The sequence below is a fragment of the Hyla sarda genome, chromosome 10 (genome assembly GCF_029499605.1).
Source record: "Hyla sarda isolate aHylSar1 chromosome 10, aHylSar1.hap1, whole genome shotgun sequence".
In the NCBI taxonomy this organism is placed as follows: Eukaryota; Metazoa; Chordata; class Amphibia; order Anura; family Hylidae; genus Hyla; species Hyla sarda.
Window position 1 is genome coordinate 63,267,316 of NC_079198.1, and position 27,263 is coordinate 63,294,578.

At 42.7% G+C, this 27,263-nt stretch overlaps 1 protein-coding gene across 5 annotated transcripts in view; it reads left to right on the forward strand.

Annotated features, from left to right (window-relative positions):
- Nucleotides 1-27,263, forward strand: part of GRIN2D (glutamate ionotropic receptor NMDA type subunit 2D) — an 855,799-nt gene that overhangs the window by 495,875 nt on the left and 332,661 nt on the right. For all 5 annotated transcript variants that reach the window (XM_056544763.1, XM_056544766.1, XM_056544762.1 and 2 more), the window contains 2 exons: nucleotides 7,971-8,085; nucleotides 24,863-25,074. In XM_056544763.1, the coding sequence (XP_056400738.1) occupies nucleotides 7,971-8,085; nucleotides 24,863-25,074 (327 nt within the window). The remainder of the gene's footprint in view (nucleotides 1-7,970; nucleotides 8,086-24,862; nucleotides 25,075-27,263) is intronic.

Below are 27,263 nucleotides of genomic sequence, written 5' to 3' on the forward strand. Positions count from 1 at the left end.
AGACTCGCTCGGTCGCCGAAGATCCTTTAGACTGGCAGCTTCCACATGGATCTGATGCTTGTAAAGGCAGCGGTAAGTAATCTTCTAAAGGGTGGAGGGATCATAGAAAGTTGGATCCCAAAAACCGTGGGTGTTAAGTGCCATCCTCAAGGAAGAAGCAGCAAATGAGAACTTGTAGAAAAGGTACTCACAAGTTTATTAGTCGGTACAACATAAGTTTTGAACGCGACCTGGGTTCTTTGTTAAGCAAATGAATACAATACTAAGTGCAAAAACTTTAAGGCTAAGTTTCCATTTGGTTTTTTTCTGGCAGTTTTTGGATATCTGCCACTGCAGTTTTCGAGCCAAAGTCAGAAGTGGATCCATAAGGGAGGAGAAGTGTAAGTCCTTCCTTTATATGTCCTATTCCTTTTGAATACACTTCTGGCTTTGGCTCAAAAACTGCAGTGGCAGATATCCAAAAACTGCCAGAAAAAAAACCAAGTGGAAACTTAGCCTAAAACACAATTTTGATTAACTTCCGGTTCAACTGGGTCACAAATATGTAGTTTAAACATATAAAATTCTTTAGATAAAATTCTTGAATACTAAAAAGCTTACATACTTACCGTAAGTAGCTTATACTATATAAAAGCTTATATATGATAGCGGTTATACTCATTATTGTAAAAATTCAAACCGATTCATTACTGGCACATGCACCTTTTCTGAATAAATAGTAAAAATTAAAATATAAAGTAAAACTTTAATAAAGTTAAAATATATTTTTTATCTTTTTTTTTTTTTTTTTTTTTTTGATTTATCAAACCTGGGCAGAGGGCAATTTGACCAGTTGCTCATAGCAACCAATCAGATCACTTCTTTCATTTTTAAAAAGGCCTCAACAGAATAAAAGAAGCAACCTGATTGGTTGCTATGGGCAACTGGTCAACTTTTCCTCTGCAGAGGATTTTGATAAATCTCCCCCAATGTGTCTACTTGTGGGTTTAGGTCTAAGCGCCAGAGAATCCTGCAGTATAGCCATAGGATTGAATACACTGAACATAGTCTATTTGAGGCCAGACTTGGTCTGTTTTACACTGGCATACTTTTTTTTTAATGGAATATAAAGACTATAGTCCTTAATAGAATATATTCAGTCTATTCAACCTTATGGTTACATTGAAGGTTTTGTTGCAGTATACAGAATCTCTCTCTGTCTCTCTCTCTGTCTCTCTCTCTCTCTCTCTCTCTCTCTCTCTCTCTCTCTCTCTCTCTCTCTCTCTCTCTCTCTCTCTCTCTCTCTCTCTCTCTCTCTCTCTCTCTCTCTATATATATATATATATATATATATATATATATATATATATATGCTGATTGTCACACTGATGAAGAAAACAAAAAAACATGACGGATACATTTTCTATTTCTATAGCCGTGCTACTTGATGCTTATCAGACCTTTGCTTCGCTACAACTTTTAGCTGTCAAGACATACTGGGAGTTATAGTTTCAAAAAGGCTGGAGAGCCACAGGTATGGAATTTCTGGTTCACTCAATGGGCCATTCTAAGTGTCATGTTTATAAAGTTGAAAAAAGAAAGGCGCTCCCTGTGGAGTATAGCCAGCAAGAGGGTGGGGGAAGGGAAAGATGACATTTCCATGCTCACCCTGCTAAGTTGTGTAGTGGCATACACACCAATGCTGAACGCATGTGATTTAAGGATCACAATCCTATAGTCTGCAGCCTTCCTGAAGAATTGTAGAGTAGAGAAGGACTTCAGAAGAACCAGGATTTTCGTCGCTGACCACGGAGGAATAATCGGAGCCCAGGTAAAGGAATAAGATTTAATAGCAACGCGTTTCACCGCGCTTGTGCGGCTTCATCAGGCTTAACAAACATCAGTTGTTCAGGGGTTATATACCCACACGGAGTTAACCCATGAGGTACACAATAGTAATACAATACAGACAATATATGTAAATATTTACATATATTGTCTGTATTGTATTACTATTGTGTACCTCATGGGTTAACTCTGTGTGTGTATATATATATATATATATATATATTTCACATATCAGCTATTTATAATTAAAAAGGGAAGCAATACCCTAGAAGAATTGGAGAAATGGTAATAGTGAATATAATACCACTAAGACCCAAGGAGAAGAAAATAGAACAAGTATGTACGTGTGGACGCTGGGACAGCGCTGAGGAGAATGAGCACTCGTCACAGGAGACGGGAATATAGTTCAGTTGAGGAACAACTGGAGGGAAGTATTGCGAGACGCAGTAAAAGTTACTGCGTCACACAGATGGAGAGTCAGAGGCGCGCGCTGCAGAGGGACACAGCGCGAGCCGAAGACAGGTAACAGAAAGATAATGAACATGCACAGCAGCGCAGGTAATGAATATGAGCAGGAGAATATAAGGACAGTGTAGGAGATATAAGAGTAATGTAGAAAGCAATGATAGATATAATATGGAAGGGTTGTAGAAATGAAAAGATCGCAATGAATATGAGAATACAAGGGGAAAAAAATAAAGAAAATTGTATGTAAATATATAAATAACAATAACTAATAAAATGATGACAATAAAATAATAAGGACTGTATGAAATATTAGGAAAAAACATAAAAGGAAAATAGGTCAAATATATTTTTAAGAATAAATGGAAAACAGATAAATTGCATATGGATAGTAGGAACACGGAAAAAAGAGTACTTATCTTCTGCTGAGCAGCATAGAAAGAGGCGGAGTTACTGTTACTGCAGAATATATGTCATGTGCTGCATTCTGATTGGATACTGAATCCCATATGTCATGTTTGGTTACGCCAACGTTTTTTCTCTGTATTCTTTATAACATTTGTTTGCTGCTGAGTCAGTAGAGAGATTATTGCATAATGTGAAGTCTCCGGTCTTGTTATAAAATTGTCATTTTCAGGATAAGCTGTCCTGTGTATATAGGGAGTAGCACTATTTCTGGACATCTGGAAGTCTGCATATGGCATCCCCCCCCCCCCCCCCCTGTTTACCTCTCTGCAGGCTCCATCTCTATGTGTTGGCTCGGACTGGCCCAAATCAGAATAGGTAGATCTCCTGGAGGGCCCCCGAATAGTGCAGAAACATGTCTTTCGCTGCCATGTGTATGAAATCACATTGTGCTGTCATGTGTATGGTTTTATGCAAATCGTGGTAAATTCCTGATGTTTTTGCTGCATCCTAAAAGTCCTAAAAGGGTTAAACAGAGAATAATTGCACATAACTTTGAAGTGGGCCTGGAGTATATTCCATTGGTGGGACCTTAACACCCTAGTCCAAAACTGTCTACATCAACTTCTGTGGGCAGTGTTGACAGAGCAATCTGATTCCTTAGTGAGGCTAGAAGTCCATCTTCACTCTGCTGTGTGTATTACCCTTTGTAGTGAACAGATACAGTTTGGGTATTTTTGATGGCAAAAAAGTGCTGCAGGTTGTACTATTCTTGTCATCACAAATAACTGAATGGATAATAAGGGAGGCTTCTGTCGCAGATGTAAATAGATCCTTAAGACAACTGTCTTAACTTTTTTTTACTTTTTATTTTTACATTTTTAAACTTTTTTTTACACTTTTTATGTCTCCAAAGGGGACTATCTATACCATTCGTTTGATTGCTAATACTCTGCAGTGCTATGCATAGGACACAGCACTGCTCAGCAAAGGCGTAGCGTGGGGGGTGCAGGGGGGGCGGCTGCACCGGGCACAACATCTGGGGGGGCGCACTCGCAGCTCTCTGCCCCTGCCTGGCTCACTCACTCTCTCCGCAGTGCTGGCTGTGCGAATCCGATCCGAGCTGCCGGGTCGCCGCCCACTGTGTAGGCAGTGGCGGATCCAGGGGGGGGGGAGCAACGGGGCAATTGCCCCCCCTGAGATTGTTGCCCCTCTTCCTTAACTATCGCATGGTGGTGCGGGAACTGTCGGCTGTCCCGCTCCACCACCCCTTTCTCACGCCCGTCACCTTGCTATCACACGCCGCGGCTACTCCATTCCTGCAGTCAGTGAGAGCCAATCACGGCAGGCCGGCGCGATGAATTCACACCATCGCGTCGGCGCCCGGAGATCACGTCCCCGCGGCTCTCACTGACTGCAGGAATGGAGCAGCCGCAGTGTGGGAGAAAGGTGATGAGCGTGAGAAAGGGGAGGGGGAGCAAATTATAAGTGAGAGGGGCAAATAAGGAGTAATGGGCACATGTCAGGGGGGCATTATATGTGGGGGCACATGACAGGACCCCCCTGTCATTTGCCCCTCATATATAATAGCCCATGTACTGTGCCCCTCACATATAATGCCCCCCTGACATGTGCCCTTCACATATAATGCCCCCTGTCCTGCCCCCTCAGGGGGCATTATATGTGAGGGGCACATGTCAGGGGGGCATTATATGTGAGGGGCACTGGACATGGGGCATTATATGTGAGGGGCACAGGACAGGGGACATTATAAGTCAGGGTCACATGTCAGGGGGGCATTATATGTGGGGGCACATGACGGGGATATTATATGTGAGGGGCACATGTCAGGGGGCAATATATGTGGGGGCACATGATAGGGGCCCCCTGTCATGTGCCCATATAATGCACATATAATGCCCCCCTGACATTTGCCTCTTACTTAATACCCAAAGTCATGTGCCTTGGATCATCTCCAGGGTATGGTTCCATTTTGATGTTTAGTTTTTGTTCTTGATATTTTTTGTCGTTTACGATGGTTGTGAGACGACATATAATAGCATGGCCCATGCTAGGTTACTACATTTGTAGATTTGTATTCATAGACCTGCTGAAAATGTGGAGAATGTGTCATGCATGTTCGCACTCAATAAAGTATTTGAAAATAAACTTGTATTTAGATGCATTTTACTTTAATTACATCAGTATTTTCATAACAAACAATACATGTGCTTAGGGGGTAAGGGTTTCTTTAACTAATCTAGTGGAAGAGACTCAAGTGCTAAAATCCACGGGTTGGGGGCACAAATTACTTGCCTTGCCCCGGATGCTGACAACCCACGCTACGCCACTGCTGCTAAGTATTATCATTGATCTTCTGCTCTGGTCTGCTCGATCGCAGACCAGAGCAGAAGACCCCGGGAGACGGCCGGAGCTAGGTAAGGGGACCTCCGGCTGTCATGCTGGATGATCGGATCCCCGCTGCAGCGCTGCGGGCGATCCGATCATCCAATCAAAGTGCCGCAATGCCGCAGATGCCGTGATCTGTATTGATCACGGCATCGGAGGGGTTAATGGCTGACATCCGCGCGATCGCGGATGTCGGCCATTACGGGCGGGTCCCCGGCTGCTAGCCGTGTATGACGCTAGCATCGGAAGGGTCATACACAGGACGTAAATGTATGTCCTCGTGCGGGAAGTCCCGACAAACCAGGACGTACATTTACGTCCATGGTCGTTAAGGAGTTAAAACAAGCATAACACTTGTATTAAAAATGTAAATGGTTCCATTAAGAGTCAAAATGCCTATTTCCATTTTATTTTAACATATTCTTTGCAAGTAAATGATACATTCCAGCAAAAGTTCCAATAAAGGAAGCTGAATGCATTAAATCGCAACGCCAGTGAAAGTGTCTGTTTCAATTTCTATGAAGTCTAGTGAGTTAACAAGATGGCTTTAGACCAGACAGACAGATAGGGAAATTGATGGTAATGATGATAGTAAATGTGGTGGCAGAAAGAAAGATGTATGGGCAGTGTGCAAACAATTATCTGGGACAGACTCAAGGGAGATTAGTGTATCTGTAATGCAGATTGTATTGTCTTATTTACACCACTATAATTATGCTTATCTTACTTTTCCAGTCTGCAGTATAAGTGGCAAATATAGGCTACACTGCATCTTCTTGCATATGTTGTCTATTGTTTTGTTTTATATTTTAACTTTAAGGGTTTAGGTGTCAGGTTAAGGCAGCTGTATTTTCTATGTATTTATAACTTTAAACTCCAGAGCTCCAATGCAAATTCTGCAATAGGTCCTTGCTACCAGTATCCAGGGCTATAGTCTTAGGTGGCTGGTAGCCTGTGCAGCACCTTCTATAGATGTTATGCTATTATGGTGCTCCAAAAAAGGGTCAACATTAAAGCACTTCATAAGTAAACTAAGGACTGTAGCCTGAACTTGTGCTCCTCTTTTTATAGGTTTAAGCATTTAAAGGGCTATCATACAGTACAGAGCGAGTTCGCTCTGTGCGTAATGACGGGCGATACAAGGGACGGAGCAGCGTGACGCCATGGCTCCGCCCCTTGTGACATCACGGCCCATCCCCTTAATGCAAGTCTATGGCAGGGGGCGTGGCGACCGCCCCGCCCCCTCCCATAGACTTGTATTGAAAGGTGGCGGGTCGTGACATCACGAGGGGCGGAACCATGACAAAACCATGCTCCGGCCCCTGTATTGCCCGTCATTACGTACAGAGCGAACTCGCTCTGTGCTGTAATGATAGCGCAGTGCCGCAGCGGGGATCCCGGGGCTCCCCAGCAGCGGGACCGCGGCGATCTGACATCTTATCCCCTATCCTTTCGATAGGGGATAAGATGTCTAGGGGCGGAGTACCCCTTTAAGAGTAAGGCTGGGCTCACATTATGTTTTCAGCTATACAGGACCGTGTACGGCTGGGGGGCTTAAACCGGGCACTCCCGTATCTCTGCTGTATGCTGCCTGAATTTAATTTCTTTCAATGAGCCGACCGGAGTGAAACGCTGACTCCGGTTGGCTAATTTTTGCCCCATATGCGGTTTTCCTACCGGATTTAAAACCGTGGTCGACCACGGTTTTAGGTCCGGTGGAAAACCGCATACTGGTGGCCTTGCTCAGATACCAGGACCCATTTTTTATTGTTACCTTTGTCATTGCTACCCACTTTTCCCTTTTCATATGAAATTTGCTCTGTGCCCCTTGACTAGCTGCGGTAGAAGATGCAAAATTAATTTTACAGCTTCTTTTGCCACTAAGAGCAGCAGACACTGTTGAATAACTGTTAGGCTATGTTTACATGCCAAAATATTTGCATGGAATTCCGCATAAAAATTCTGCATACATTTATAGCCAATACTCTTCAATGGGATTCCGCTGTCAAACAGCAGAATTTCAACTGCAGAATTTCCACTGCAGGAATTCCATTAAAGTGAATGGGCAGTTAATATTTATGGAATTTACTGCAGAACTTTCATGCAGAATTCCGTGCAGAAATTCTGCCATGTGAACATAGCCTTAGGGAATGGAAGCAAACTGTACCTTTCCTGGAGCTGATGGTGATTGCCAAACCTATAAAATCCCTTTTTATTTCTCATATAGATATCAAGGAAATGAAATCAAGCTGCTAAAATGCCACAGCTTGGCACACCTTCTTGTTTGTTCTCTCCTCCTGGCCCCCTTGTCTGACATGCAGGGCTCTGTATATCATTCGAGAAAAAGCTAAGAAGTGAGAGAAAGAGTGAAGTATGTCAGGCTGTGGCACTTTAGCAGCTCGGTTCTGCCTTTTTGACACTTGGTAGAGGAATAAAAAGTCAATATTTTAAGTTTGGCAACCATCATCAGTTTTAGGAAAGGTTCAGTTTGCTTCAGATATCCAATAGTGTCTGCAGGTCTTAGCAGCAAATACAACTGACAGATTCCCTTTAATAGGCACACTACATGGAGTTGGCTGATCTATAAATGTACATAAGAAATTGTCCAAATACTGAGAGAAAACAGACTGAGAGAAAACAGACTGAAGCAACGTATTTTAGAAACTAATATTACATAACAGATTTGTTATATATCATGTACGCAATGTAGTCAGAATAATGACCTTTTTCAGTTGGATATGCAGATTGCTAAATTTGTATAATTTTGGCAGATTAGTCAATCAACCATAAGGGCCCTAGAGTAGGATACCGCATGCAGAACCTTACCGCTTTCATTTACGGAGACTGGCGTGCTCTCTTAACAGGTATTTCATGAACATCTCCTGGGGAGGAAAGGACTTCTCATTTAATGAAGATGGGTACCTCATCAATCCAGCGCTGGTGGTGATCGCTCTTAACAAAGAGAGGAACTGGGAGGTGGTAAGTGCCTGTGGCTTTAAGATGCTCTGACCTTAAGCTTGAAGTAAATGGCTGCTCTGCATTTATTTTTAAAACGTAATAATTTTTTTAAATATTTTTTTTTACTACATGCTTTCTTGTAACTGTTAAGATGTTTTATAGTAATAAAAATACATGGGGGTCTGCATAGTACCTAGACTAAGCCAAGCTGGCTATTGATGTAAGTTTTTGCAAGACTAGGGATGATTTCACAATTATTACTACTTCTGTTTGACTTGATAAAGTTGTATTCCCTCCCCTTTGATCCGTGTAAGTATCTGCAGGGCATTTACTGTTGTCTACAAAGCCCCTGACTCAAGTAAATTATACCAGTTTCAATGTTCTCAAGGACAGCCTATCAATAGCAGCTATGTTAAATGAGAATGGTTGTAATTGACTCATAAAATTGATATGTAGTCTTTCAGATGCGCTCCTTCACATTTTTCAGACATTAAGTACTGGACTGCCAAGTGTTATTATTATTATTCATGGCCAATTTTATGCTTTTGTGCATAAAACAAGTTGTATTTTATAAACATCTATTTGCGCTCTTAATGCACACATTTTACAGAGAGCAGGAAATCCTCTGCCATGTTTAATAATGCATGGTGGGCTGAGATTGAGAGTGGATTCAGACTAGAGGCCATGTTTCTCTCTAATCTGAGAAAAGACAAAATGCCTTTTATATAGTACAGGTTAGGGGATATTTCTGCTGCTTACCATGCTCCTTCTCCCTATTTTTCAACAAGTATCTTAGCTGGCCCCATGGTTTTTGGCTGCTGCTTGATTTTGCCCTGTGTTCCTTGTATCCTCCCACTTCTGCCATCTATTTATATAGGCACTGTTTTTTTTCTTTAGTGTAAAGGACATCTTTGTACATAGGAAGTCGTGGACCCTGAGTCTTTCATTTTGGGACCTGAGCCTGTTATACTCTTGGCGAATGACTGTGGCTCGCATGCAGGCACGTCCTGCGATGTGAATCACAGCCCTGCCGGCAGCAGCAGGTAACAGGACAATGCGCTCGCGGTCAGAGCGCATAACGTAACAGTACCCCCTTTGGTTTCCCCCTCCTTTTAAGAGTCAGAAAACTCCTGAGAAGATCACGGTCCAGTATATTCTCCTTAGGCTCCCAAGATCTCTCCTCAGGATGGTAACCCTCCCAGTCGACCAAATTTTTTTTTACCTCTCAAAGTTTTTGTATCAAGAATCTCTTTAACCTTGAAGATGTCAGAAGAGCCAGACACAAGTGTGGGGACAAGATTCTTCAGAGAAAACCGATTCATAACAAGAGGCTTGAGGAGAGAGATATGGAAGGAATTGGGAATACGTAACACAGCAGGTAGACAGAGTTTGTAGGAGACTGTGATAATTTTTTGTAGAATCTGGAAGGGACCAAGGTAGCGAGGACAGAGCTTGTAACAGGGGATCTTGAAGCAGATGTGGATGAAAGCCACACCATGTCACCAGGAGAGAAGGACGGAGGAGGTCTTCTACTTTTCTCAGCTTGCGCCTTCATGCGTGAGGAAGCCTGGGATAACGAATGTCGGTTCTGTTGCCAGATGGTAGAGAACAAGCTCATCAACAGCAGGCACACCGGAGGAGACTGGGAGAGGAAGAGGAGGATGGAGATGGAGTCCGTAGACATCAAAAAAGGGAGACGACCTTGTGTACTCGGAATCCTTATTATTATATGAGAGTTCAGCCCAGGGAAGAAGGTTGACCCAATCATCTTGGTGAGCTGAAACAAAATGCAGAAGATAAGTCTCTAGGATTTGATTAACCCTCTCTACCTGACCGTTGAACTGAGGGTGGTAGGCTGAGGAGAAGTCCAGATTGATATCCAGACGGTTACAAAGGGCCTGCCAGAACTTAGAGACAAATTGCACAACTCGATCCGAAACTATATGCTGAGGAAGACCATGTAAACGAAAGACATGCAAGAAGAAGTACTTCGCCAGCTGTGGGGCAGAAGGAAGACCTGGTAGAGGAATGGAATGAGCCAGAGCCATCTTGGAAAACTGATCTACAACGACTCAGATGACAGTGTTATTATGAGATGGTGGCAAATCAGTGATGAAATCCATGGCGATATGGGACCAGGAAATCTCTGAAATGGGTAAAGGCTGTAAGAGCCCTGTAGGTTTCTGTCGAGGGGTTTTGACATGGGCACAAGTTTCACAGGAACGAACAAAATCAGAAACATGACATTCAAGATGGGGCCACCAGTAGTGTTGGGAGATAAGTAGAGTCTTGTGTATTCCAGGATGTCCTGCTGTCAAGGAAGAATTACCCCATGTCAGGACCTTGCGTCTCAATCTGGGAGGAACTTGCTTAATCTCGGCAGGAGCAGCAGGAATCAAATGGTCAGGAGGAATAATATGCCTAGCCGTGGAGTCCATACCAATGATGTCAGAGGACCTGGAGAGAGCATCAGCCCTGATGTTCTTGTCTGCTGGACGGAAGTGAATGAAGAACCTGGGAAACAACAGTGACCACCTTGCCTGGCGGGGGTTCAAACGCTGAGCAGACTGAAGGTATAGAAGATTCTTATGGTCGAGTAGATGCTGACTGGATGAGAAGAACCTTCCAATAAATGTCACCATTCCTCCAAAGCTAGCTTGATAGCGAGGAGGTCACGATCTCCAATGGAGTAATTCCTCTCAGCAGGAGAGAAGGTCTTGGAGAAGAACCCACAAGTAACAGTCTTGCCCTTGGCATTTTTCTGAGTAAGAACTGCACCGCTCCAATTGATGAGGCATCAACCTCCAAAGCAGAGGGCCTCTCCGGATCATGTCTTGTAAGCATGGGAGCAGAGGCAAGCGCAGGCTTTAAACGGGAGAAGGCCTCTTCAGCCTCTTAAGGCCAAGACTTAGAATTAGATGCCTTCTTAGTGAGAGCCACAATTGGAGCAACCAAGGATGAAAAATGTGGTATAAATTGACGATAATAGTTTGCGAATCCCAGAAAGTGTTGGCCCGAAGGACGAGGCCAATCCAATATTGCAGACAATTTATCTGTATCTATCTGCAGGCCCTGGTGAGAGACAATGTAGCCAAGAAATGGAAGACTAGATTTCTCGAACAGGCATTTCTCCAGTTTGTCGTAGAGATGATTCTTCCGTAATTGCTGAAGAACCAGACGATTCATGAGTACGGTGCTCCTCTAAGTTGGAAGAGAAGATCAGGATCTCATCTAGGTATACGACAACAAAGATGTAAAGAAGATCACAGAATATATCATTGACAAACTCTCGAAAAACTGCTGGAGCATTGTAGAGACCAAATGGCATTACGAGATTCTCAAAATGTAATTCATGAGTATTGAAGGCCGTATTCCATTCATGTCCCCTGCGGATACGAATGAGGTTATACGCTCCATGTAAGTCCAATTTGGAGAAGACCTTGGCACCAGGTAGACTATCAAAACTTTCTGAGATAAGAGGTAGAGGGTAACGGTTCAACTATCAAGACTATCACAACGTTCTGAGATAAGAGGTAGAGGGTAACGGTTCTTGACCGTGATTTTGTTAAGTTCCCTGTAGTCAATGCATGGACAAAGTGAGCCATCCTTCTTTCTAACAATGAAGAAACCAGCTCCAGCAGGAGAAGAGGACTTACGGATAAATCCCTTTTTGAGATTCTCCTGGATATACTCAGCATTGGCTTTGGTCTCAGGAACCGATAGATGGTATATACTTCCACGAGGAGGAGTGGTACCAGGCAGAAGATCAATAGGGCAATTGTAAGGATGATGTGGAGGCAGAGACTCATCCTGTTTCTTGCAGAAAACGTCAGAGAAATCTTGGTAAGGTGGTGGCAGACCAGATAAAGGAGGAGGGCGAAAAACAATTTTAGACTGAATTGATTGGAGGCAAAGATTTTGACTGTATTGTCCCCAGCAAATAATTTCTCCAGTTCTCCAATCCAGGTGCAGAGAAAGGCGTTGCAACCAAAGAAGGCCAAGAAGAATCTCAGAAGTACAGTGTGGCAGTACATAAAATTCAATCTTTTATTTATGCAATACACCCACTTGCATGACAAGAGGTTCAGTACAGAAGTGAACCAAACAGTCCAGATTTTGTCCATTAAGAGAGGAGATGAACAAGGGCTTGGCAAACCGAGTAAGGGGAAGATGATACTTGTGGACTAAAGCCGCATCAATAAAGTCACCTGCTGATCCAAAATCCAAATATTCTGTAGCATTGAAGGAAGACTCTCCTACGTGCCCTAGGTGCAAGCTTTTTCCCGGATACTATGGACGAACAGAACAGTCTTTGAGGAAGAGCTAGCACAATACAAACATAAATTCTCACTGCGTCGTTGTGATCCCTCCTGTTGCGTAAGATGGAAACGTTCCACTTGCATAGGCTCTTAGGCAAGAGGCACAGGAAACTGTAGAGGTGGGCGTTGAAACACGGTTGCCAGGCGAGGATATCTCAGTGTTCGAGAAGGTTCCCTCTCTAAGCGCAGTTCTTCCTGCCTTTCAGCAAAACGCACATCAATACGTTTGGCCAAGTAGATAAGTTCAGTCAAAGAAGATGGAGGATCACGTGCAGCAAGGGCATCTTTATTCCTGCTAGACAGTCCTTTTTTAATGTGAAACACAAGGCCTCATCATTCCATGCTAGTTCTGAGGAATTGAACCGCATAGTCACCAATGGAAGAATTCCCTTGACATAGGTTCAGCAAAGCCGTCAATAGAAGAGGCACGTGCAGGACACAGCAAAATTCTGCCAGAAAAGCCGTCAACTTGCAAGCTAATGGATCCCCACAGTCCCAAAGGGGTGTAGCCCAGGCCAGGGCTTTTCTGGACAGTAGGCTAATAACAAAGGCCACCTTAGCATGTTCCATCGGAAACAGTTCAGACATGAGCTCCAAGTGCATGGAGCACGATGTAACGAAGCTTCTGCATGACTTGGAATCCCCATCATACTTGGAAGGTAAAGGCAAACGTAGCTGGGAGCCAGAAGACACTGCAGGAGCTGGTGGTGGGAGTGGACCAGGTTGCGGCCAAAAGCTGTTGCATCATAGCTGAAAGTTGAGAAGGTTGCTGCGCCTGTCAGGCCAACTGCTGTTAATATAATACCACAACGGAGGGAAGATCCGCAACTTCAGGCAGGCGTACCTCAACAGGATCGGATGGCAGGATCTTACTGTAACACATACGTTTCAGAAGACAGGAACTCCGGTGGATGTGGATCCGCTGGACCTGTGTGGCAAATGACTCGGACTATACCAGGGAGCAGAGTCTAAGGTGCCGCTGGTTTTCACCAGAGCCCGCCGGAAAGCGGGATGGACTTGCTGCGGCAGGCGGCACCCAGGTCGCTACCCCTGGTACGGCTGGACCACACATGCGGCTGAGGAGATGCGAGACACAGGAGGGATAAGGCAGCTCGTAGTGAGGATGGCAGAAGGCCAAGGCAGGCGGCACAGTAGCGTAATCAGGAAGTAGCAGGAGGTCAGTAGGCAGGTGGCAGAGGAGCAAGTTCAAGTCACAGAGAAAAGGATCACGGTAAGGCAACTCTCAGGAATACTTTCTCTCAGGCACAAGGCAAAAAAGATCCGGCAGGGAAGTGAGGAGGAGGTGAATTGCAATGAGCGCACTGGCCCTTTAAATCTTAAAGCTCCTGCTCGCGCACCCTAGGGGACGAAGACACACGCACCAGAGCAGAGAGGCAGAGGCTGGGGCAGGAGAGGCAAAAGGTGAGTGACAGACTGGGGCTCGCATGCGGGCGTGTCCCGCGATGCGAGTCCCAGCCCCGCTGGCAGCAGCAGGTAACGGGACCATGCGCTCACGGGCAGCATGTGCGGCTGGAGCGCATAATGTAACAGTTATCTTGGCCTTCATGTAAAGCCTATTTGAAAATACAAGTAGAATTATTATCTGGGTTTGCCCCTGCTGCAAAGTTGTTTCCTCTTTATGAGTGTTTAGGATGAATCCCAAAGACATTCTTTTAACAAGTAGTCAGCACCAGTTTAACACCTTAAGGACCAAGGGCGTACCTCTACGCCCTGGTCCCGCTCCCTTGCTATGATACCCACATCATACCCGAGGTGGTCCTGGCCAGGACCCATGTCTAATGCTGGACATCACCGATCTCGGTGATGCCTGGCATTTACCCCTTAGACTTTGATCGTTGCATCTAAAACTAAAGTAAACCATTCCCGGCAGCTCAGACAGGCTGTTCGGGACCGCCACGGCATCCTGAACAGCTGAGAGGATGGGGGTAGAGTCTCTACCTGCCTATATCTCCATTTGATCAGCTATCTGCTGCTCCATGCCAGCTCAGCAGAGCGCCGATAACACTGATCAATGCTATGCTATGGCATAGCAGTGAACAGTGAATGCAATCAGAAGATTGCATGTAATTGTCCCTTATGGGGACAAAAAAAATGGTGTCAAAGAAGTAAAAAAAAAATTGTTAATTAATGGGATTTAACCCCTTCCCTAATAAAAGTTTAAATCATCACCCTTTTCCCATAAAAAAAAAATGTAAACAAAAATAAATATAAACATATGTGGCATCTCCGCATGTGTAAATGTCCTAACTATAAAAATATAATGTTAATTAAATTGCACGGTCAATGGCCTACGCTTAAAAAAAATTCCATTGTCCAAAATTGCGTATTTTTGGTTAACTTGTATACCCTAAAAAATATACAAAAAGTCCCATCAAAAATGGTACCGATAAAAACTACAGATCACGGCACAAAAAATCAGCCCTCATAAAAAAGTTATAGGTGTCAGAAAAGGAAAATGTAAAATATATAAATTAAAATACTAATTTTGGTGCATGTAGTTATTATTTTTTTAAAGTAGTAAAATAAAATAAAACATATATAAATTAGGTATCCTTGTGACCGTATGGACCTACAGAATAAAAATAAGTGCAAAAGTTACCAAAAAGTGCACTGCACAGATTCAGAAGCCCCCAAAAGTTGCAAAATGGCATGTTTTTTTTATTTTTTTTATTTTGCCCCATAAATATTTTTTTGCTGGTTTTGGTGTAGATTTTGTGGTGAAAGGATTGCTCTCATTACAAAGTAAAATTGGTGGACCCAAAAAAAGCCCTCATATGGGTCTGTAGGTGGAAAATAGAAAGCATTATGATTTTTTGAAGGTGAGGAGGAGAAAACGAAAGTGCAAAAATGAAAAATGGCCCAGTCCTTAAGTGGTTAAGGTCTAGAATGTGAATGACAGCAAGTCATAGTAGTCTACCGAGAATCTGTTATTGTGTTAACTTTTGCTATTAAAGGGTGGAAACTAGTATTATGAAAAGGAAAAATATACCAAAGCAATAAGAAGTATTGCAGGAAATAGGGCCTAATGGAAAAAATATCAATAATAAAAGGAATTGAAGAGAGAAAAGGATGATGGTAAAGTGTCCTTTGGAATATTCCCACTGTATCCCCTTAGAGACACTATAGTGACAAATTAAGCTATTTTAAATAGGAAATATTAGAAAAAAATCACTCCATAAAATAAACAATAGCTATAAATTTAGAGATGAAGGAAATATCTCTAAAGCCAGCCAAACGCATATGTCCCTTGGGGCAGGACCTCAGTAATAGCAGGGACTATGAAATATTTCTAGTCCCTGGTTATCCTCTGTATGGTGGCTGATAGAAAAACCTTTTTATTTGTGTTAATTGTTCTACTATCAGTGACAACAGTGCAATGCCAGGAGTGTTCTTGGCTTTGCCAGAACACACTGTGATGTGAATATTTTGTTGCAGAAGGGTATTACTCTTGATACTGTTCCAAGAAAAAATTATGCAGGTACCAGTAGTGTCCTGGCATCTGCAATATATTTTTTCAGCTTTTTGTGATATTTTACACATAGTGACTAGATCTCTTATACAACACATTAAAATGTATTTCCTAGATTTTAGCTGCAAATCGTATGGCTAGGAGCTAACATGGATGAACAAGTCAACAAGTGGTTAAAACACAACTACTAGAATAATAATAACTTAAAAGGAGATGATAATTTAAGATATCCTTAATTTCATGTCATATCTTTAAAGTCATTGGAGCCTAATAATTCTATTATAGAGCATCAAATCCCATTTAACACAATATATTAGTTGTCTGCAGTCAGCATTAAAGGGCTATTAGGAGTTTCCGTATACTGGTTTATTGTTGACTTTAAGGGTAACTTTTGCAAGGGTAAGAGAAAGGCAGATAGACACATGGCTTTTATTGTTAGGCACTGCTTTATAAGGTCTGCCATGCTGCTGCTGTTGAGTGGACAAGAGAATAATTAGGGTTTATGTATGGGAGACATCATAGCAGCTATGTCAGAGACAGAGTATACACATCCACTTATTTCCCACACTATAACTTGTAACTATAACTAAACATAACTTTTATTCAATCAGAATTAATATGAGCGAAGAAAAAAAGGGTCCATTCATGTGTTCATTGTTGCTAGGGTACAATTTATACACAATTGTTCAATATATATACAATTTATATACAGTAACCCAGATATACCTGCACTGTGTGTCCTGGGATATTAATTGTATTGTGCCTTGGTAATAACACTTTACAACCCCCCCCCCCCCCCCAACATGTTTCAACACCTGACGTCCTCAGAGGTTAATATACCTTTGTGGCTGTAGCATTCTTTAGCTAAAACACAGCGGAGTATGCAAAAAAAAAAAAACACGGTGAATCCAGCTTAAGAGAACGATCCCGTATACCGCTTACGCAGGCTATCATCTGCGCAAAATCATCTGCACACAGGCAGCATCTCTACGTTTTCAAAGATATACTTTTTTTATCTGAGAATATGCAGCGTATTTCCTGTTGCTGCAGATGAATTTGCGTAGCATGAAATAAGCTGTGTAAGCTGTACGTGGGAGTACATTCGCATGTACAGGATCTGCTGCATATTTTTTGCTGCATATTTTCTACAGCTGATTTTGCTACTCATTGAAGTTAATGGGTAGCAAAATCAGCTGCATAACAAATGCAGCAAAAATATGCTGCAGATCCTGTGCGTTCCCTTGGGGTGCTTTCACACACATGCTGGATCTGCTACAGATATGAAGTTGCGGATCTACAATTGCACAATTGCGGGTATGCTGTTGTAGAATAAACAGTTGCAGATTTTACAAGTCAGGCATTTTATTGACATGCTGCTCAAAATACATAAGAATTGCCATGTAAAATCTGCAGTTACAAATCTGCAACTGCATATTTTTACATTTCCAAATCCAAAGCTGCTCCAGTGTGTGTCAAATAACCCGAAGGATGTGGTCAGACGGTGCATTTTCCAGGGGTACTTATCAGAAAAAAATACGTCCATAAAATCGCAGAAATTTTACATCAGAATTTTTTATATTAATGTGCTCTATGTATGCCTATGGAAAAGTGGTTGTCTGTTTGCACAATGGGGGACATTTATCATCGTTGCTTTGGTAAACAAGTTCTGTAGCCATTTTTTTCTTGCTTTGGTATTTGCTTATGTGTGACATATTTATCATACTATCACAGAGGGTTGATAAATTTGGTGTACATAAGCAAAAAACCAATGAAATGACTTTGGAATACCATTTTCTTAGCACACATAAGCAAAACAAAAAATGTATGTGTGTTTATTATTATTATTTTTTTTGTTTACAACTTTTTTCACCCTAAATGTTCTTACCTTTTTTTTTTTTCATTTCAGATCCGTGTATCCTGTGGACTATAATGACCAGCGTTTTTTTTTTTTTGGTTGTTCAATATTAACAGCATTTTGTAACGAGAGCTTGTGGGGGAGTGTTTTTTGGAATAAAAGTTTTTTAAATGTGTTCTTTTTTTTTAAATTTACTTTACAGGTTTAGTAGTGGAAGGTGTCTTATAGATGGAGTCCATTACTAAGCTGGGGCTTAGCGTGAGCCCCAAAAACAGCTAGCGCTAACCCCCAATTATTACCCCGGTACCCACCGCCACAGGAGCGTCGGGAAGAGCCGGTGCCAACAGGCCCGGAGCATCAAAAAAGGTGCTCCTGGGCCTAGGTGGTAACAGGTTGGTTTTATTTAGGCTCGGGAGAGCCAGTAACAATGGTCCTCGGCCACCCTGGTAATGTTAGGCTTTTGCTGTTTGGTTGGTTTCTGGCTGAGAATAAAAATATAGGGAACCCTATGCATTTTTCTTTTATTATTTAATTATTTATGGGAAAAAAATGCATAGGATTCTCCATATTTTCATTCTCAGCCAACTGCCAACCAAGCAGCAACAGCCTGACGTTACCAGGGAAGGCGAGCACCATTGTTACTGGACCTCCCCAGCCTAAATAACGCCAGCCTGTTACTGCCTAGGCCCAGGAGCACCATATTTGACGCCCCGTGCCTGTTGGCACTGGCTCTTCCCGGAACTCCGGTGGTGGTGGGTACCAGGGTAATAATCGGGGGTTAGCGCCAGCTGTTTTGGTGCCCTGGCTTAGTAATGGATTCTGTCTATAAGACGGCTTCCACTACTAAGGCTCCTTTCACACTACTGTTTAGTCTGGTAGTGTGACGGCTATAAGATAGCGGGAGAAAAATTAGTGCTTGCGCCGTCCTTTTCTTCTGCTATCATCGTCCGCAATAATGGGAGTTATAATGGACATTAGAGAAAAGAGCCAGAGAGGGGAAAAAAGAGCCATTAATGTCTGTTTGTAACAGAGCAATTACACAGTGTGAAAGCAGCCTAAGCCTGTAAAACTTTTATTCCAAAAAACACTCCCTCACAAGCCCTAGTTAACCATTTTATTAACATTAAACAAAAAAAACCAAAAAAAACACTGGTCATCGCTGTTGTCCACAGGATACACGGATCTGAAATGAGAAGGAAAAAAAACAAGGAAAATAGGTTACTACATTTATTGTAACCCACCCGCACATTTCCCGCACGCACCCCACTGCATGACTACAACGAACAGCATGCCCTTACAGTAAGGACATAATGGGAGTTGTAGTCATGCAACAGGGCTGGGGGGAGATGGGCAAGTGGGTGACAAGCTTGTCACCTGCCCCCACTGCATGACTATAACTCCCAGCATGCACTTACAGTAGCGGGCGGATGACAATGCTGTCATAGGCACATTTGTAAGCCAGGTCTGACCTTGCTTACACATGTGACTTTTTGAAGGGCGTTTGTGACTTTTATTTGCTTACATGTGACTTGCGCAGTGATAAATCCTGGACCACTGTGAAGTAAAAACTGAAAATTGCTTAGGTTGGGCAGATCGGTATTTTTTTGCTTACCCTCAAAGGTTGCACAAAAAATTGCTTAGGCGCACGTGCGACTTTTTGTGCGACTTTTGTAAGCAAAAAAAAAGCTGCTTAAATCCTTTGATAAATCTCCCTCAATATGTAAAAATAGGTTGTATTTTCTCCAGTCACATGAATAAGTGACCTGTCACTTACGTGGGTGGGAAAAATACCATCTTTTTTAAATGCTGTGTGCACAGACCCCCACTTTCCCAAAGACTTATATATTGCACATTAATATTAAAAATGCGGATGTAAAATATCTGTGATTTTACAGATGCATTTTTTTTATTTTTATTAAATACATTGATCCCTCAACTTACACTGACCTCAATATACAATAGTTTCAACATACAATGGTCTTTTCTGGACCATTGTAACTTGAAACCAGACTCAACATACAATGTACAGACAGTCCAGATCTGCAAAACATGTCACCGCTGGAGGAACTGACCAATCAGAATGGGCATTCACTGACTGGCTGTCTAGTAGCGCCCCCTACAGTACAGGGAGGAACTACAAGTTCTGTACTACTTACCTGTGCCAGGGTTATCTGCTCCTTTAGACACCAAGTCCGGGCATTCTGGGAGTTGTAGTTTTGCAACAGCTGGAGGCACCCTGGTTGGGAAACACTGACATAGACTTTGATTTACAGTTCCCAGCAGCTCTTTCTTACTTTTATATGTAAGGATTTGCTTTATCTGTATTAGTTATCTACTTTTTTTTTATTTAATCCTCACTTTTTCCTATTTTTGGATGACATTTTGGTTGCTTCAGAACCAGTTACCAGGTTTCCATAGGGTTATGTCTCAACATACAATGGTTTCAACATACAATGGAACCAATTAATATTGTAACTTGAGGGACTACTGTACCCCTAAAAATATACAGTGCGACCATAGCCTTAGTGATGGGGAAAAAAAGCAATAATGGAATAGTGGCAGTAGAAAAGTCCTACTATTTTTTCTCTCCTTTATTGTTTCTCCCTTTTACCACAATCCTATTGTACATTAACACATGAGATACTGATGTTGATTCTGAACTTTACAAAGCAGTTCAAGCTATTTTTAAATTAAAATGATGTCTAACTTGATGTTTAGCCGATCCAAATCACCTTTCACCATCACCGAATGATTGTTTTCCCTTTGTAAATAGAAAACTATTTTCCATATGAACATTTACACACACTATGGTGCTATGCAATTTCTTGAACTTGCCCCCTGTGCTCACACCTCTTGCCCTTCCCGGTTAGGACACAAACAGATATAACACCCGGCTGATCAGAGCTGACATTCACCCACGAACATTGTGAACTGCAGGACAAGAGATTTTGCGTCATTGAAAGTGTAATTAATTGCATATAAGCCGAGGAAACACAGTCCTTTACCCTGCTGGGATTTATTTTTTACCATGTATACAATTTGTGGCCTTTTCTTCATGCGGACAAAGAGCCGAAAATAGAAATGTTTAGAATAGTAAATCTAAGCCGTATAATCTGGTTATGTAGAGAAATAAAGCCAAAAGTATTCGCAGACTTAAACATCACGTCCATATGTTCCTTTCCTCATTCCAAAATCATGGGCATTAAGAGTACATTCACATGTGGTAAATGGATTGTTTTTTCACCATCTTAACTATCAGGGGGTAAAGCTCATGGGTGTTAAAAGTTAGTGGTTGTCATGTGATGGGGCTTCTACTATAGGTATGAGAGGTGTCAAAGACTGTGTGAATATGTGTTTACACTTGCCTTTGCTGTCATTTGCTTAAAGCATACCTGTTATTTGAGGATAAACTATCATGCATTTAAATATAAGTAGCATAAGGTACAGCACTATTTCTGGTACTATATAATGTATCGTTTCTCTCTAATACTCAGTTGTCTTAGTGAACGGATTAGCTGCCATTATGTCTACCATATACTGCCCACACACAAAAGAGGAGATCATGTAGCCCTATACTATGATAGTACACCCTAAGAAGCAGCAACGTAGATACATTATAGGGCAGTGCTAAGCAGTTTAAGCAAGCTTTAAACCCAACACTGGGGAAATATGTAGTACTGTTATAAACTCCTGTTGTCTCTATCTGCTGCTTGCTCTCTCCAGGGACACATTACCCACCCCTCTCCATAGAATTTTATTGCCAGAATTTAACTGATCCATCAGTAAGGCTGGGTTCACATATGTCCGGCAAAGGTGAACTTAGCCTAGATCTGGACGCAACTGATGCCACAACTGCTGACAAGTTGTCATTGTTATATGACATCCGGCATCAATTGTCTCTGGGCGCCAGACAGGAGAACGCAGCAGGCTGCATTCCACTGCCTGGTGCTCTCCAGGATGTCCAACTATTTGGCATCAAAATTGAAATGCTGGATGATTGTGAACTGTTCCATTCGATTGCATGGGATCAGTTCTAGCATCAGTTTCCCTTCGGTGCAAGAGGGACCTAAACTATTTTTTACTGTAAATAATGAGTTCAGGAGGATTAGATAGAAGCATTGTAAGTAGAGAAGCAGGATTCTGTGCTATTAATATATGTTATAACTTTTTTTTATTTACTTATTTGTAGTACTGATTTATGTAACGTTGAAGCAACTGTATCTATTTAAGGACACATAGCTTTATTTACATAAAAAACATGGACTGTTCACATGTCGACAAGCACAGTATATACATCTTGTGACACTACAAGAGTGTCACCAAATCATGATGTGAAAAGTTTGCAATCTCATTTCATTGATCTCAGGATATGGTCAGTTTAGAGATAAGTTTAAACAGATTAATCTCTAGCTGCAAAAACGGCGAATGATGCCTGTGCTGCTGGAGTGAGTAAGCACTGAGATAAAGTGACAGCTTATAAGAGCAAATGGACTTTGGGGCTTGAGCATAACATTTAGGAAGAGAGACAGAGGTGGACAGTGGTAAAAATATAAGGAGCTGTGCTGGGGGCAAAGACCTTAAAGGGGTACTCCTGCCCTAAGACATCTTATCCCCTATCCGAAAAAACCCAATTTAAGGCATCAAATGCATTTCTGCATTTAAAAGACAGCAATTGCATTTCTGTGATGTCCCAACCAGTTTTGCCTTACTGGCTTCCTGTCAGGTTCTATTTCCAGAATTCAGTACCATAATGTTTAGATAATATTCTCAGTTTGTTTTTTTTTTTGTTTTTTGTCCAGACCTTGTTCTGAGGTTGTGATTGGATTCATTATATCAAACAGATGGACATCATATTTAATGAATAATTTGAAGAGCTGGTGTAAAAGGCCAAAAATCAAACAAAGTCAAGGAAAAACTAAAGTGCACAGTCAGATTCAAAAGCATTTTATATTGTACATCTGGTAAAACACGTTGTACTGTTGTACATGTTGGCAAAACATTAACTTTTCTAATATACTTCATAAGAAAATTTTATTTCCTTTATATAGAAATCATGGCTTTGTCCAAGCTGAAGCACAGGCATGAACAAAGTCCAATAAGTGACGGTGGGCTAGCGCTCCTCTGTGCTCTCCCCTGTCTGATAGCACTCCTCTGTGCTCTCCCGTTTGATAATACTCCTATGTGCTCTCTCCTGTCTGATAGTACTCCTCTGTGCTCTCTCCTGTCTGATAGCGCTCCTCTGTGCTCTCTCATGTCTGATAGTACTCTTCTGTGCTCTCCCCTGTCTGATAGCACTCCTCTGTGCTCTCCCGTCTGATAATACTCCTATGTGCTCTCTCCTGTCTGATAGTACTCCTCTGTGCTCTCTCCTGTCTGAAAGAACTCCTCTGTGCTCTCTCCTGTCTGATAGTACTCCTCTGTGCTCTCTTCTGTCTGATAGCACTCCTCTGTGCTCTCTCCTGTCTGATAGGACTCCTCTTTGCTCTCCCCTGTCTGATAAAACTCATCTGTGCTCTCCCCTGTCTGATAATACTTCTCTGTGCTCTCTCCTGTCTGATAGTACTCCTCTGTGCTCTTTACTGTCTGATAGCACTCCTCTATGCTCTCTCCTGTCTGATAGCACTCCTTTGTGCTCTCTCCTGTCTGATAGCACTGCTCTGTGCTCTCTGCTGTGTGATAGCACTCTTCTGGGCTCTACCCTGTCTGATAATACTCCTCTGTGCTTTCTCCTGTCTGATAGTACTCCTCTGTTCTCTCTCCTGTCTGATAGCACTCCTCTATGCTCTCCCCTGTCTGATAATACTCCTCTGTGCTCTCTTCTGTCTGATAGGACTTCTCTGTGCTCTCTCTTGTCTGATAGGACTCCTCTGTGCTCTCCCCTGTCTGATAATACTCCTCTGTGCTCTCTTCTGTCTGATAGGACTTCTCTGTGCTCTCTCCTGTCTGATAGCACTCATCTGTGCTCTCCCCTGTCTGATAATACTCCTCTGTGCTCTCTCCTGTCTGATAGTACTCCTCTGTGTTCTCTCCTGTCTGATAGCACTCCTCTGTGCTCTCTTCTGTCTGATAGTACTCCTCTGTGCTCTCTCCTATCTGATAGTACTCTTCCGTGCTCTCTTCTGTCCGATAGCATTCCTCTGTGCTGTCTCCTGTCTGATTGTACTTCTCTGTGCTCTCTCCTGTCTGATAGTACTTCTATGTGGTCTCTCCAGTCTGATAGCACTCCTCTGTGCTCTCTCCTGCCTGATAGGACTCCTCAGTGCGCTCTACTGTCTGATAGCACTCCTCTTTGCTCTCTTCTGTCTGATAGTACTCCTATGTGGTCTCTCCTGTCTGATAGTACTCTTCCATGCTATCTCCTGTCTGATAGTATTCCTCTGTGCTGTCTCCAGTCTTATAGTACTCCTCTGTGCTCTCTCCTGTCTGATAGGACTCCTCTGTGCTCTCTTCTGTCTGATAGTACTCCTCTGTGCTCTCTCCTGTCCTAAAGTACTCCTCTGTGCTCTCTCCTGTATGATAATACTCCTCTGTGCTCTCTCTTGTTTAATAGGACTCCTCTGTGCCCTCTCCTGTCTTATAAGACTCGTTGGTGCTTTCTCCTGTCTGATAGCACTCCTATGTGCTCTCTCATGTCTGATAGTACACCTATGTGCTCACTCTTGACTGATAGCACTCCTCTGTGCTCTCTCCTGTTTGATAGTACTCCTCTGTGCTCTCTCCTGTCTGATAGTACTTTTCTGTGCTCTCTCCTGTCTGATAGGACTCCTCTGTGCTCTCTCCTGTCTGATAGCACTCCTCTGTGCTCTCTCCTGTCTGATAGGACTCCTCTGTGCACTCTGAAAAAAGCCATGATTTCATTAGTCATGATTTCTATTAAAAGGAAATAAAGTTATATTAGAAAGGTTACTGTTTTGCCAAGATGTACAACATATAAAAAGTTTTTGTATCTGACAGTGCCCATTGAAGTAACATTTTAGATTGGCATGTTAAATCCAATTAATGCAGTTTAATGCATATATGTAGGCAACAGCTAAAAACATTCTAAAAAGTGTTCTTATAAAAAATATTTGGCAGGTATTGCTGAGACTACTGATATATTACTGATATTATGTCTATATATTTTCATGGGCCTAGGTTGGAATCTGGGAGCATGGCGACCTGCGCATGAAGTACCCTGTGTGGTCACGTTATGGGAAGTTTCTGCAGCCCGTGGATGATGACCAGCATTTGACTGTGGCAACATTGGAAGAGCGACCATTTGTAATTGTGGAAGGTGTTGATCCAGCAACAGGAACCTGCATTAGAGACTCTGTGCCCTGCCGCAAACAGCTCAACAAAACTGACAAGTACAGTATATCTTTACATCTCTCTTGTCTACAAATAGTCTATTCGAAAGATAGATGGTGTTAAATGGTAAATCAGAGCTCTTGTTCATGACCAGAGTGCTTTAATTAAAAAAAAAAAAAGATGATGAAATTCAGGAAATGTGTATATTAAGTTTATGAATTAATTTAAAGCCGTATTCCTGAGAAGTGTTGCTCGCGAATATTCGCAATGCGAATTTCATTCACGTATATCGCATATTCGCAAATTTGCAAATATTCGCGAATATAGCACTATGTATTCGTAATTACGAATATTCTTTTTTTTTTCACAGTACACATCACAGTGATCACCCCTCTCTGCTTCCAGCTTGTGTGGTGTAAAGAAGGCTCTAATACTACTGTGTGAGACTGGCGTGCGAATTTTCGCATATGCGAAAATTTGCATATGCTAATTTTCGCATCTGCGAATGTAGCGAATATATGACGAATAATCGACCCTATATTCGCGAATATTCGCAAATTCGAATATGACCTATGCCGCTCAACACTATTCGTGAAGTGAAAACTTATCCCATATCCTGTAATCTACTGAAAGGACCAGAGCTACTTACAATAATCCTACAGGTCCCTTTCTCAATCAGTGTTTGGCTGAGCTGGCAGTTACCTTTCCGCATCATTGCTTACTTATCCTAAGTAGCTCAGGGGCAGTACAGGAGACCGCTTGATCTGGTCAAAGCTAAACATACCAATACCCTTTTAGGGTACGTTCACACTAGCGGACCCACAGCGCATTTTACGCTCCAGATCTTCCGCTGAAGGACCCCTGCATGGTGGCTTTACATGTGCCTGCTCGGAGCGGCAATACGCCACTAAGAGTAAACACACAGAGTGCAGTATACTCGCACATCGCGGCAGCTCTCGGCCTAGCTCATGGAGCAGGGGGAGCGGTCGCGATGTATGCGATTCCACCGCGCATGTGTGGTAACTCGCACATAGCAGTGTGTCTGCTCGGAGCGGCGTATTGCTGCTCCGAGCAGGCACATGTAAAGCCACCATGCAGTGGACCTTCAGTGGCGGATCTGCAGCATAAAATACGCTGTGGGTCCGCTTGTGTGAACATACCCTTATAATGTAGTCTTATCCACAATGCAAAGCAATAGAGGTTGATTTACATGTGAGCATCTATTGCCATTTATATGGGAAATATTGCTACTTAATAGAAAATTCACTCATCAGCAAAACATGACAGACTAAGGGCCCATCTGGACTGAATCTGGATCTGTGACTGAATTTCCGCTGCAGAGCTTCTGTAGTGTGCACTGAGCAGAAAAATGTAATTGGGACCCCACACCATAGGATACATGCCTATATTTGAAAGGCTCCCCACAACACAATCACATCACACAGAGTGTCCATTTTCAGTAGGATCAGTTTTATTGATGTAACTTACAAACATATATATATATACTGTAGTTGTTTGACTGGCTTGTGTCACGCACCTGAATGCGGGTTTTCACGAAACTGGATATGGATAGTCTACCTGTGTGGCTGATGACTCGGACCGTATCGGGGAGCGGAGTCTAAGGTGTCGCTGGTCTTCACCAGAGCCCGCTGCAAAGCAGGATGGATTTGCTGGCGACACCCAGGGTACAGGAGGATGAGGCAGAGGTGTAGTCAACGCAGCAAAAGGTCTAGGCAGGCAGCAAAGTTCGAAGTAAAAAAATGTAGCAGGAAGGTCAGGAAACACTGGTAGGCAGAACAGGCAATGGGAACGCACTGAAGATCCGGCAGAAGGGTGTGGGAGATGCAAATAACTTATAACATGGTGTCAGGTGAATTCACTAATTATGGACACACTGGCTTTTTAAATTTCAAAGCTCCGGTGCGTGCGCCGTAAGGGACGGGGACCCATGCGCCATGGCTGAGAGGAAGCAGCTGCAGGAGTGGAGTGAGGTAAGAGACGGGCCGGGATTCACATGCGGGCGCTTCACGCGATGCGAATCCCGGCCCCGCTGGGCCGATGTCTGTGGCCGGAGCGCAGTATGTAACAAGACCTTTTAAATAACCAATGTCAAATATTACAAGTCTGCCTTTAAAACTCTGTGTACATTTATGGACACTATTGCTATCTCAGTATAACAGATAGCAGCAGGGAGGAAAGGGAGATGCACACCAGCTCAAATAGTGCCTGTCAGATCCCACAAGAAAAA